General features: G+C 37.2%; 1 protein-coding gene across 1 annotated transcript in view; it reads right to left on the reverse strand.

Moving 5' to 3' along the window:
• Nucleotides 1–5,297: 5,297 nt before the first annotated feature.
• The window catches only part of LOC124594071, a 44,655-nt gene continuing 37,809 nt past the window's right edge, over nucleotides 5,298–12,143 (reverse strand). Inside the window, exon 5 of the mRNA XM_047132421.1 lies at nucleotides 5,298–6,258. Within this exon, the coding sequence (XP_046988377.1) occupies nucleotides 6,033–6,258 (226 nt within the window). The 3' untranslated portion in view covers nucleotides 5,298–6,032. The remainder of the gene's footprint in view (nucleotides 6,259–12,143) is intronic.

A 12,143-nucleotide genomic window follows, 5' to 3' on the forward strand; every position in this document is an offset into this window, starting at 1 on the left:
ATAGCTCATTTAGTAGAGGACGTGCACATTGAAAGCAGAGGTCCATGAGTAAAGTCCTGATTCGGTACACAGTTTTAATCTGCCAGGAAGTTTCAAATCAGCACACACTCTGCTACAGAGTGAAAATTCATTCTTGAAATGTGTCGGCAGTTTGTCACCTTTTCATGTTTTTTTTTAAGTGGTTTCACTCTTGCAGTTTTTAATCTGGAAAGATGCCAGTAGAGAGAGACAAATTTACAAGATAATGTATGCTCATATTTTTTAACCAAACCTGGTATATTATTTTCTCCCACAGAGTATTTCGTAGCTTAATTGCAAGACTCCTTTATGTTTGCTGACATGGAAAATATTGTGCCACATATTTGTTTTGTGTTCACTTTCCCATTTTCGGTGACTGTGTCCATGGCATATTTCTGTCTCTAACATTTCATCTTCCAGTCTGGAGATATCACCAGAGGCTGTAATGACTCAGAAAACAGTTACAATCTAAAACAAGGTCAGCAAGTAGAACTGTTTAAATTTGCCTGTACAATGGTCAGTTTGTGACATCGTCATACCACTGTCTAAGATTGTGGAGTTGCACTGATGTGCAGTTGTTTTGAATTTCCATGGCCCCTCTGTAAAAATGAGCATGGTAATAATTAGATCCTGATAAAACCATAGTATCAGAAAAATGAATTTGGTAGTTTCCTGGTCCCAAGTCTATATCTGCTACTGCCAATTTATCCATGTTTTACAGATGACAATTGCTCATGTGTTTCTTAAGCCAGGCATTAATGCTTCTTTTTGAACATCCTATGTATGCTTGACAGCATTTGCAGAGGAATTTTATATACTCCTGCTGTGGAAAGCTTTGAACATAAGTCCTTTGCAGTGTTAAAATATTGTGCACCTTTCTTGTTTAAGCTTCTTTAAACACTGTGTCAATACTGTGTCTTCTAAGTAATTTGTTGATGCAATCTGTGACAGTTTTTATTAATAGAAGGAAAACTTGCCATCTAATTGGTTCTTTTTCAGTAGAAGTTCCAGATATTTTAGGGTGTAGTGCCCAATTTATCTCTTTGTCCGAGTATCCATGTGTTCTGAAAACAATTCTTAAATGATCAAGATTGTCCTCCAGGTAATGTGGTTCACAGATTCTTTTAGCCCATTCTACCGATGTTTTTATCACTGCTCTTCTCTGTTTGTGATGGTTATGGGATCTTAAGTGAGGGCATCTAGCCTTATGAATGGACAGTTTCTTCTTTGCTGCAACTGCACTAAGTGGGTTGCCATAGCTGCTTGCCACAATAGGCGCACATAAATTCTCTTTCACATGCAGTCCAGTGTACATAGGAACTAGAAGAAGATGCATTAACACCAGTCTTTTGTTGTCTGAGCACAACATGGATAAATTGGCAGTAGCAGATCAGACCATGGGACCAGGGAATCACTGAATTCATTTTGCTGATACTTTGGTTTTATCAACATCTAATGATTTCTCTTGTAGGATAAACTTAGCATGGAACTGAAAAAAAAAATTAAAAAAAACAGAGAGACAGGGTGGGGGATTTAAAATAGACAAGTTGTGGGCCTTAGTGCTAAATAAAACAAATTGTGCCAAGTGTGCTCCACTACAAGCTCCATAACACATGTTGGTGTAACTCCTCAATCTTACGCAGTGGTCTGAATGATGTCACAAATGGAGCTTGGAATGGATATGCATAAAAGTCTGGCAAGCTGAGCTTGATTGGGATTGTAAGTGCTTTCTGAGTTGCTACAGCCTCTGATGATATCTTCAGCAAATTGGGAGACAAAATGTTATGCAGAGGAATATACCTGGGACAACACAATACCGATAAAATGAAAATCACCAAAAACATAAATACCGGCTGTGAAAGCTAGCTTTCATTTTATTACATTTCTTTCTTAAAAATTTCATTTTCTAACAGTGTGGCACTTTTTACAACTTTTGTGTGTATTGCTGAACAGCTTTTAAAATATGTATCAAATGCGTGTTCTATTTTAAATTTTGAAAGAGGAATCATTCCTAAGCACATGATTTTCTTACAGTATGACTGATACATTTGTTTCTGTAGTCCATGATGATAAGTGTAACTCAGAGAAGATAGAAGGCAGGCATGTAGCCTACTCTTCTGGAATGCCACTAGTTGTACATCTCACTACCCCATTTTTACGGATCAGCATTAACATTGTTATATATCATCACACAGTCTTGTGTTCAAGAACTTTTCCTCCCCATTCTGATTAAATACTGGCACTGAGAAGGTCTTTCACCGACATTAACTGGCTACCCTGAATTCAAGCTCCAGTGTAGACTAGTGTGTTAGCGACTGTTAGTATCCTTAATGCTACACATGGTGGTATGTCTGTATATGCAAAAGCTCTGTGCCAAGAAAATTAATGTAAGAAACTTTAGTGTGGACTTGGATCCAGAATTGACTGCTTTGCGACTGCCAGATTTTAACTTAATTGTTGCTTCTGTGTACCATTCCCCAAATGACAGTTTTGAAAATTTCATCAACAAATTGGAAAGCTGTCTGTGTCACTAGTGCACCTTGGAGCAGAAACTGCCTTATGTGGTGACTTCAGCATTCATATCAGGAAGGTAGTGACAGAGAGAGAGCTTTTATGAACTTAGTAAGCAGCTGTGGACTATTTGTGGCAAGTTATCTATAAAAGGAGATGTCTGTCTTGATACAGTTGTTGGGACTTCAAAGCAAGTGTGGTTGACCCTATACTTGCAGATCACAGCAATCATGAAGCTATGGGCAAACTCAATAACTACTTACCAAGCTGGCATTCAAATTATGTCTTCAGATGTAGGGTTATTACAAAGAAAAATTTAGATACTTTCAAAATTGCAGTGTTTTAAATGCAGACTGGCATCAAATGTGTGAAGAATTTTCACCAAATAATGCAGTCAGTTCCATGTTCCAGATTCTTAAAGCCATACTGGATGAAAATTTTCAACTAAAACCCAAGAGATATCCAATTGCCAAAACAAAATACGCACAGAAAACTGTCAAAGTAAAGATCTGGTACACCCCTAGATTAGCTAAAATAAAAGGCATTGTACAACTACTAAATGATAAAGTTAAAGACGCCGAATATATTGGCATCAAGGACAGACTATACTGCAGTTATCTGCAAAAAGGATGTAGAGAAAACAAAGAAGGAAAGCAATGACAGTTAATCCTTGCAAGGCAGCAAGGGATCTGATTAATAAATATAGGCAACTACCCATCTGTGGCTCTAACTCTTGCAGTTCAGATGAATGTAATGAATATTGTATAAATATAGTACAGAGCACAGTAGGTGAAAATTACTGGCTTCAGAACAGATACTGCAGTTTCTGTGAAATTTGGAAATAAATGCAGTTTGGTGATGTCGAAGAGAGTGTATCCAAAATGCATGATAAAAATAGTAAAACACTACAAACTCTCAGGGAGCTCTGATATTTATGGCATTTCCTGTAATATATTAAACACTACTGTCTGCAAAATTGGTCAATCACTGTCAGTTGTAATAAATAAAAATGCCTCCATGCTGGAGAATTTCCAGGCTTCCTGAAAGCAGCACACACAGTACCAGTTTACAATAAAGGTAATCCACATTCAAAAGGGCAAGTCAATCACAACAGCAGTACTTGCCCTTTTCAGGGTTTTGAAGACAAGGAGTCTACAGCACTGATACTCTGTGACCTTAGTAAGGCATTTGATTGCATCCCACATAAGGTCCTGCTCAGTAAGCTAAAATCATATGGTACTGGGAGAGCTGTTCTCCAAACTCTCAAATCCTACCTAAATAACAGCAACAGATTGTATCAGTGCAAGGAGCAGAATCAGGTGAAATAAAGTTAAAACGTGTTGTGACACATGAATCCTTAATAGAACCCATGTTGTTCTTAATTTTTGTTAATGACACAGGCTACTATGAGCACACCTTGCAGTTTGTAGATGACACATGTTTGTTCTCAAAAGGGGGAGAACATACTTCAAGCTGTTCAACAAGCAGAAGTCTTATTCAGTGAGGCCAAGGACTGATTCACCATGAAAAAAATGAAAATTAATTATGCCAAACCCCAGAGGATGATACACAGCCTAACTGATACTCTGAACATGTATGTTCCAAACTGTCACGGGCCCTACACCTCTTTAGGAAACTAAACAGTTAACTGAATCATCTTTTGGTTCTTGGCAGAACAACATTACACTAAGAAGTCTTATACAACTCCAGTACCTGTTAACAGTATACTATGTAATGTTCCACAGTCACGTCAGCTATGGGCTGTTACCATGGGGCCATTCTGTAGGCTGCAAGAATGTGCTTTCATTACAAAAGAAAGCAATAAGGTTCACTACCTCAAGCAAAAAGATTGACCATTGCAAGAAAATATTTTCCAGATTATGAGTTCTGACTGTTATCAGACAATATATTTGCAGCTGCCTTGTTCACAAAAAGTCAAATCATGCAGAAAGAGAAACAAAATTCATCAATACAGCACTCAAGGACAGTATAGACAGGCCAGGATGTTGATTAATTAAGATGCAGAACCCCTTCCTGATGGTGGCCCTAAAATTATTTAATGCTCTACCTAAGAATACTCAGTCATTACCACTAAAACAATTTAGGCCTAAAATTTTGTGTGTACTAAAAGAGCAATCCATGTACAGTACAGAAGAATACTTCTCTGGTGATAGAACAGTGTCTACCTGAGCTGCAACTCAGTGCCAATGAAAACAGCAGCAACTATGCTACTAAAACAGCAGCAACTCTGCTACTTTACTACATGATTGTCTTATTATTGTAATGTATAATGTAATCTAGTTCTTAAATATATGTTTTATAGTTCCCACTTCATTATCCCAGTTTAAATTGCAATTTTTTTTATTAATTTTAATGTGGTAATGTTATTGTAAAACTGACAATGTCTGTTCAGCCATGGCTAATGAATGACAGGGAACTGGAAGTAACGTAAAATTCTTGACATAATGTACAAACATGAATGTGCCATATATAAATGAGGGTTTTATAAGCATGCTTAAATGACAGTGCATAAATCAAAAATAAGGAATAACAAATAAAATGAAGTCACCGCTGTAGCACATTAATAATGAATTTAATGAACAAAATACAATTAAAACTTTCGGCAATTTCTAAGAGCTATTTTTGTGATTCGCAGTATAAGTCTGTAAATTCACAAATAAGTTGTTATTGATTACAAGGCTTTCAATTAAATTTGTCAGTCATAAATGCAAATGAAACATAAATACAAAACAAAATGTAATTTTCCATAACAGTATGAATTAAATCCTTGAAATAAATTATTATGTCAATTTTCAGCTTAACTAACATAATATGGAACAAAACATAATTAATACAAGCTTACACACTGAAAAAAGTTACAATTCATATGAAATCACTGTTTTAAATGAAATAAAATTATCATTTTGATAATTTATATAAATTTGAAGAAATAAGTAAAAGCTAAAAATGAATTTATGGTTTATTACGATGAAGAATACTGTGATTACTTTTCCAATATTGGTTTTACTACTTTGCGTGCTTAATGAGAGTACATCAACAACAGTTGCCTTATACAGTAATGTGATTTTTGGTAACTATCAAGTCACCTAACAAAAGTTGAAATATTTTAATTTTAGTTCCATATGACAACACAATCATTTGAGTTTGCCGTACATACATCTATAAAGTAAATCTGTAGCTGATAGTTCCACATGTACTATACTCAGCAAACATATTTCACTTCATGCACACTTCATCATATGTAATACTCTTAGTGACTCACTACTGTTTATTGTTGCATTTTTGTAGTGCCATACAATAACATACACATTATTGCAGTTTCATTGACTCTAATGCTATATGTTGTATACCAGGATACCCTGTACTAGATTATTAAATTCTATCAAAAAAGAAGCCAGAAAAATTACTCTTCTGACTCAACAGCCAATAATATCATATGTTCATCAAAAAATATAACTATTCTATCCGTTACAGTGTATCAGTCAGTATACTTTCAATTGATTCTTCTCATCAAATCCAGCTGAATGTCCTGCATTGCGCACAATAAAGCTGGAACCATCATAATGCATGCGCCTTTCACCACGTCTTACAAAAAGGTGTGACGTCTGTCCCATAGAAGCAGTGCAGTGTACAAAAGGTGTTGATAATGATGCATTGCCATTAGAAGGTGAAGTACGAAGTTGATATTTATTGTTGTTACATGCAACTCTGGAAGAAATAGTTAGTATGTTAATTTGTCACATTAAGTTATTTAAGTAAATTATCACATTGTATTAAAGAAGCAGTAATGTTTGAGACAGAAGAGGTATATGAGCATTAACAATCTATGACAACAGAAACAACTGGATTAGAGAATACAAACACAAAACTGCAAAGTTAAAACTTAATTTATTCTCTAGAATTTTTAATTACTACAAGATGCATTTTTGCCATAAAAATAAAAGTTTTACTTGTCCAAATAATTTTAATCAAAGTAGAAATAAATGTCTTGCTATTCAGTCCTTCGCCTTATCTGTTTCTGAATAAGTGTTTATACTGATTGCTACATCCCTCTAGCACCTGTACCCATGTTGTTCCTCTTCCATTATCATGATAAAGGACTTACGAAAACTAAATTGACAAGGAGAATAAAGGCTGGGCAGTACTTACTTCCTGGAGGTTAAATTCCAAGTACTGTCATATAAACATTTAAAAGTAGAAAAAATTTCAGTTTGACCTAGCTTTCATGACTGGAGGTCCTTTCTTAGGGAGGAAAGAAGGTTCAGCTGGTGAAGACTGAGAAAGGGGACAGGTGCAGTTCACTCAGACTCCAGGTTGAGGGGAAGCTACCTGTTGTGAGGATGAGGGAAGGCTAAAGCTCAACAGATGAGTTCCTCTCAACCAGAGGTTTGCATGACCTGCATCCTGTCCCCTTTCCCAATCTTCATCAACTGGTCCACCTGTGCTTCCTTAGGAAAGAAATACAGTTGCAAGAGCTAACCCTTGATGTAGGACTTGCTAAGATTATGATTACATTTATTTACATGTGTGTTCAGTCTGTAAACTAAGCAAGCTGTGAAGGAAAGTAAGGAGAAATTTGGAAAGAGAATTAAAGTTCAGGGAGAAGAAATAAAACTTTGCAGTTTGCCAATGACACTGTAATTCTGTCAGAGACAACAAAGGACTTGGAAGTGCAGTTGAATGGGAGGGACAGTGTCCTGTATGGAGGATATAATATGAACATTAACAAAAACAAAATAAGAGTAATGGAATGTAGCTAGATTAAACAATATAATGATGAGGGACTTAACTTAGAAATAAGACATTAATAGTTGTAGATGAGTTTTGATATTTAGGCAGTAAAATAACTTATTATGGCTGAAGTAGATGGGATATAAAATGTAGAATGGTAATGGCAAGAAAAGTATTTCTGAAGAAGAGTGTTTTGTTGACATTGAATATAAAATTAAGTGTTAGAAAGTCTTTTCTGAAGCTATTTGTCTGGATTGTAGTCTTGTATGGATGTGAAATGTAGACAATAAGTAGTTCAGGCCAGGAGACAGTAGAAGCTTTTGAAATGTGCCACAGAAGAATGCTAATGATTAGATGGGTAAATCACATAACTAATAAGGAGGTACTGAATGTAATGGGACAAAAAAGAGATTTGTAGCATAACTTCACTAAAACTTTGGACTTGTTAACACAACATATTCTGAGATATTAAGGAATCATCAATTTAGTACTGAAGAGAACCAAGAGAGGACTACAGTGAGAAGGTTCATATGGATGTACATTGCAGTAGTTGTTCAGAATTGAAGAGGCTTGCACAGAATAGAGAAGCATGAAGAGCTGCATCAAACCAGTCTTGGTACTAAAGACCACAACTACAGCTCAACAAATTTATTAATAATGGTTATTATGTTCACACATCATTAGTGTAAAACAGATTCATTACAGAAAGCTGAAAGTTTTTGCATAGTTTTTTTCCTTCTATTTTTAAATTGTCATTGGCAGTATTTGAAATTTAATTTTATTAGAAATGATAAAAGATAGAGATTCAATTAGTTGTTTCTTTTTAACGTTTATTTTATGCCTATGTTGCTCTGTTTGTTTATATTACATTGGAAAATAAGTAGATACTACTTGTGTTTAAAATAGTACTAAACAAACTAGTTTCACAATTAAGATCAAAGCAACAGATATGACTTGTAGGATGACTGCTTGAAACATGACACAGAGACAAACTAGCCAGAAAAGCAGCAAAGAAGGTAGATGTTAAGATTTATAGCAAGTCGTCAAAGCAAAAATTAGCTCGAAAAAGTGCTGTATATCACAAACGATATATTTTCTGGCCTGAAAGAGACCTGGATATCCCACTGGAATACATGATGATGAATTTCCTGCTGGAGGTACCACCCGCACAGTTACATCTGTGAAAGTTAAGTCAGCTAATCACTGAAGCTTGAATACGACATGGCTGCCGGTTGTAAACTCTCTTCCTGTACAACAGCTGCTTCATTTATTGCCCATTAGTACTTGACTTGTTGCTGAATTATAGTGATCATATTTGAGCTGCCTGCCATGGTTTATACAAAGATTTGCAGTTTCCTCAGACCTCAGTTGGACTTAGTTTTCAAATTAATATGTTTCTCATGAATTCAACTATGTCAACAGTGTTCTTAATTTTTTTTTTTTTTTTTTTTTTTTTTTGGGGGGGGGGGGGCAATCTGTCTTATGCTTCTTTGAACTGTAGAGATATAAATAGTATTGTGACGCAGACAAAACAGTGGCCTAGCCAGCTATGTTTAAAGTTAATTCTTTTTAAACGCCTGTTGAGGTTGCTGAATGTTAAGTTTGGCCTACTGTCCTCGTCTCTCATTCTTAGAACTACAAACAATATGTGAACAATTGAAAAGAACATTGATGTTTTTCCACAAAAATTAAATTCAGTTTTTTATCTCTTCTGATTGCCCAATAATGTGTGGTTAAAAGAAGAGAAAAAATACAGCAGCATCAACCATGCACTCAGCAGAATAGCAGGGACTTATCTGTTTTACTGTAGGATCACAATGTGACATGTTTCCATTACTAGACCTTCAGAACTCTGTATAGAAAAACCAAATCTTCTGTGCAGTTCCAGTATCCAACTTATTTTGAGTTAATCCCTCGTTTTATTTTGTTATGGTTCCTTTGTGGATTAATGCTAAAGTATCAATGTTGCTCATTCTCTGAGCTGTTACCTTTAGTGCAAGCATGGTGTATGTGTATACTAGCTTATCTGGTTCAGTGCTGTGGCTGTCTAACAGCCACTTAACAAGAGCTCACTGGCTCCTAGCAATTTGTACAGGAAAATTTGCTACAGAAATGGATGTGACAAGGTTGGAATAGTCGCTATCTTGGCGTCATAGGAGGCTGGAGGTTAAAGATGCCTCTACAGCACAGAAGTATGGCCCATTACTAATAATGTCACATACTTTCCTCCATTACACATACTAATATTTGCTTCTCAGTATACATTCTTGTGAACAAGAATTAACTTTCACTCAGTGGTCTTCAGAACACAAATGTCGGCTATTACATTCCATTGATTCTCCCTGCTCCAGTCTTACATTTTGTATTAACTTATGACTTACTGTTCTTCGCTTTATAGAATATTTGGTGTTTTTTCTTTTTTTTCTGTAACTGCCTCATGCCACAGCTAAGACATAATAGCCTTTAATCTATGTTTCAACTGGTTATACAAGCTTCCTTTAAAAGTTAAGTTAAAGATTTAAATGAAGAAAATAATGACTATATATAATGGCCTTTCCTGTCGAAAGAGTCAAGTGGCATCCTAGAGACATTTTCGCTGGTGGTTCAGAAGTCTGATGCAACAGCCAACTTGGCGCCCACAAGCGAGGCAAATATGAATCACTCCAGCAGGAAGGTTAGTCATAAGCTCATGTCTGCGCAATCGTTTTGCAGCTAAGTTGTTAAGCCATACTTCATTGTGCATCTTGCTTTCAACTGCAGTCAGTTTCTCCATTTGCTGCCATCATCAGCGAGTTGCTCCCACTTGTCACTGCCAATATTAAAAGCACACATATCACACTTGACGCAATCCCTAAAGCATAGTGAAGGTCTTCCACAAGGTCTCTTTGCTCCTGCTATTTCACTGAGTAATGTGCACCGGCACACAAGAGTGGTCCATACGATGCAGATATCCTAACCACCTCAGGTGACATTGCTTGAGCAGGGCAGTGATACTCTGTTGTTCTGCAGTTTTCAGAACCATATAATTTGTAACATGATCCTTCCATGATATTCCCAAGATGCTCCGTAAGTACCGTAGGTGGAAGGCGTTGAGCTCTTGTTCCTGTTTCACATACGATGTCCAAGTCTCATCTCCATGCAGGAAGTACTCAGCTCACATGATTGATATACAAGTATTTTTGTTGACAATGTAAGATGTTTGTTGTCGGATGCTCATGTGCAGAACATTCCGAAAGTGCTGCCAGCCTTTCCTAATTGTACATTTATCTCACAATCTTCTGTCATTATTGGACCAAGATAGCAGAATTTATCGACTACCTTCAACAAGGAGCCATCCAGTTTGATAACAGGCATATCTGTGTCTCCTTGTGCCATGACAACCATCTAAAAAAATGGCTCTGAGCACTATGGGACTCAACATCTTAGGTCATAAGTCCCCTAGAACTTAGAAATACTTAAACCTAACTAACCTAAGGACATCACACACACCCATGCCCGAGGCAGGATTCGAACCTGCGACCGTAGCAGTCCATTGGTTCCGGACTGCAGCGCCAGAACCGCATGGCCACCGCGGCCGGCATGACAACCATCTTCTTTATGTTTATAGACATGGAGAAGAGCATGCATGCAGTAGAGAATTTATCCACAAGGTCTTGCAGATTGTCTCGAGTGCGCGCTACAAATGCAGCATCATCAGCGATTAAAAGGCTATTTACAAGCAAGTCTTCTCAGGAGCACTTGGATCTGAGTATAGAGAAATGTTTTAGAGCTTCCCATCAGCTCTGGTGTACAAATGACTGCCAAGGTTAGTTTCGCCAAAAGCAACTTTGAGGAATGCTAAGAAAAATATATTTAACAGAGTGAGTGCCAATATGCAGCCTTGATGAACCCCTCTTTTCACAGCAAATGGGTCAGATGTGATTCTGTCGAAGACCACAGCACCTTCCATATCTTGGTGAAAAGCCATGATTATCTTCAAGAGCTTTGGAGGACACCCTGTCTTCAAAAGTACTGCATACAATCCTTCTCTCCTGACTGTGTTGAAAGCCTTGTTTAGGTCGATAAAGGCAATGAACAGAGGGGTTTTCTGCTCACAGCACTTTTCCTGAATTTACTGGAGTGTGGAGATCAAATCAACTGTAGATAGTTGGGGATGAAACCCTCATTGTTCCTGAGGGTACATGCGCTCAGCAAACTTCTGAAGTCTGCCTAACACCACATGGGCATATCTGTTGTACCCTCAGCCCAACATTTCATTAAGAGGTAGAAAAGCAGCGGAAAAACTGGCTTTAGTTTTACAATTTCTGTGGAGGTGTTATCTTTGCCAGGACAGTTCCCATATTTAAACTGTGCAATTGCTCTTTGAAGCTCCTCCATAGTAGGCTTGACATACAAGTCATGGTAAGGTGTCATCTGAGGAATGTCATCCATTGCATTTGGACTAATGTTGATGGGATGTGCGTAGGGGCTTGAGTAATGTTCTACCCAACAGTGCAATTGACAATTTCAATCTGTGATGACTTTTCAATCTATATCCTTGCGTGGTATGCTCTTCTGTGGAATGGGTCCAATGGCCCATTTGATGCCAGAGTACAAACCACCAATGTTGCCAGCATTGAAACATTCCTGTGTGCCAGTGCAAAGTTGCTCCCAATAGGAATTGATGCAGTTGTGGGCAGTGTGTTGAACAGCTGCCTCTGCTTTGCTTAGCTCCCTGCGTGTAGAATTGCATGGGTTTTTTGCCAGATGCCAGTGGCCTGATGCTTAGCCTCGGGGAGAGATTTCGGGACATCTAGGTTCTAGATGAACCCATCCTGGGATTTTGCTTCCAGTTTACTGAACACATTTCCAGATGTAACGGT

Source organism: Schistocerca americana, chromosome 2, assembly GCF_021461395.2.
Source record: "Schistocerca americana isolate TAMUIC-IGC-003095 chromosome 2, iqSchAmer2.1, whole genome shotgun sequence".
Lineage (NCBI taxonomy): Eukaryota > Metazoa > Arthropoda > Insecta > Orthoptera > Acrididae > Schistocerca > Schistocerca americana.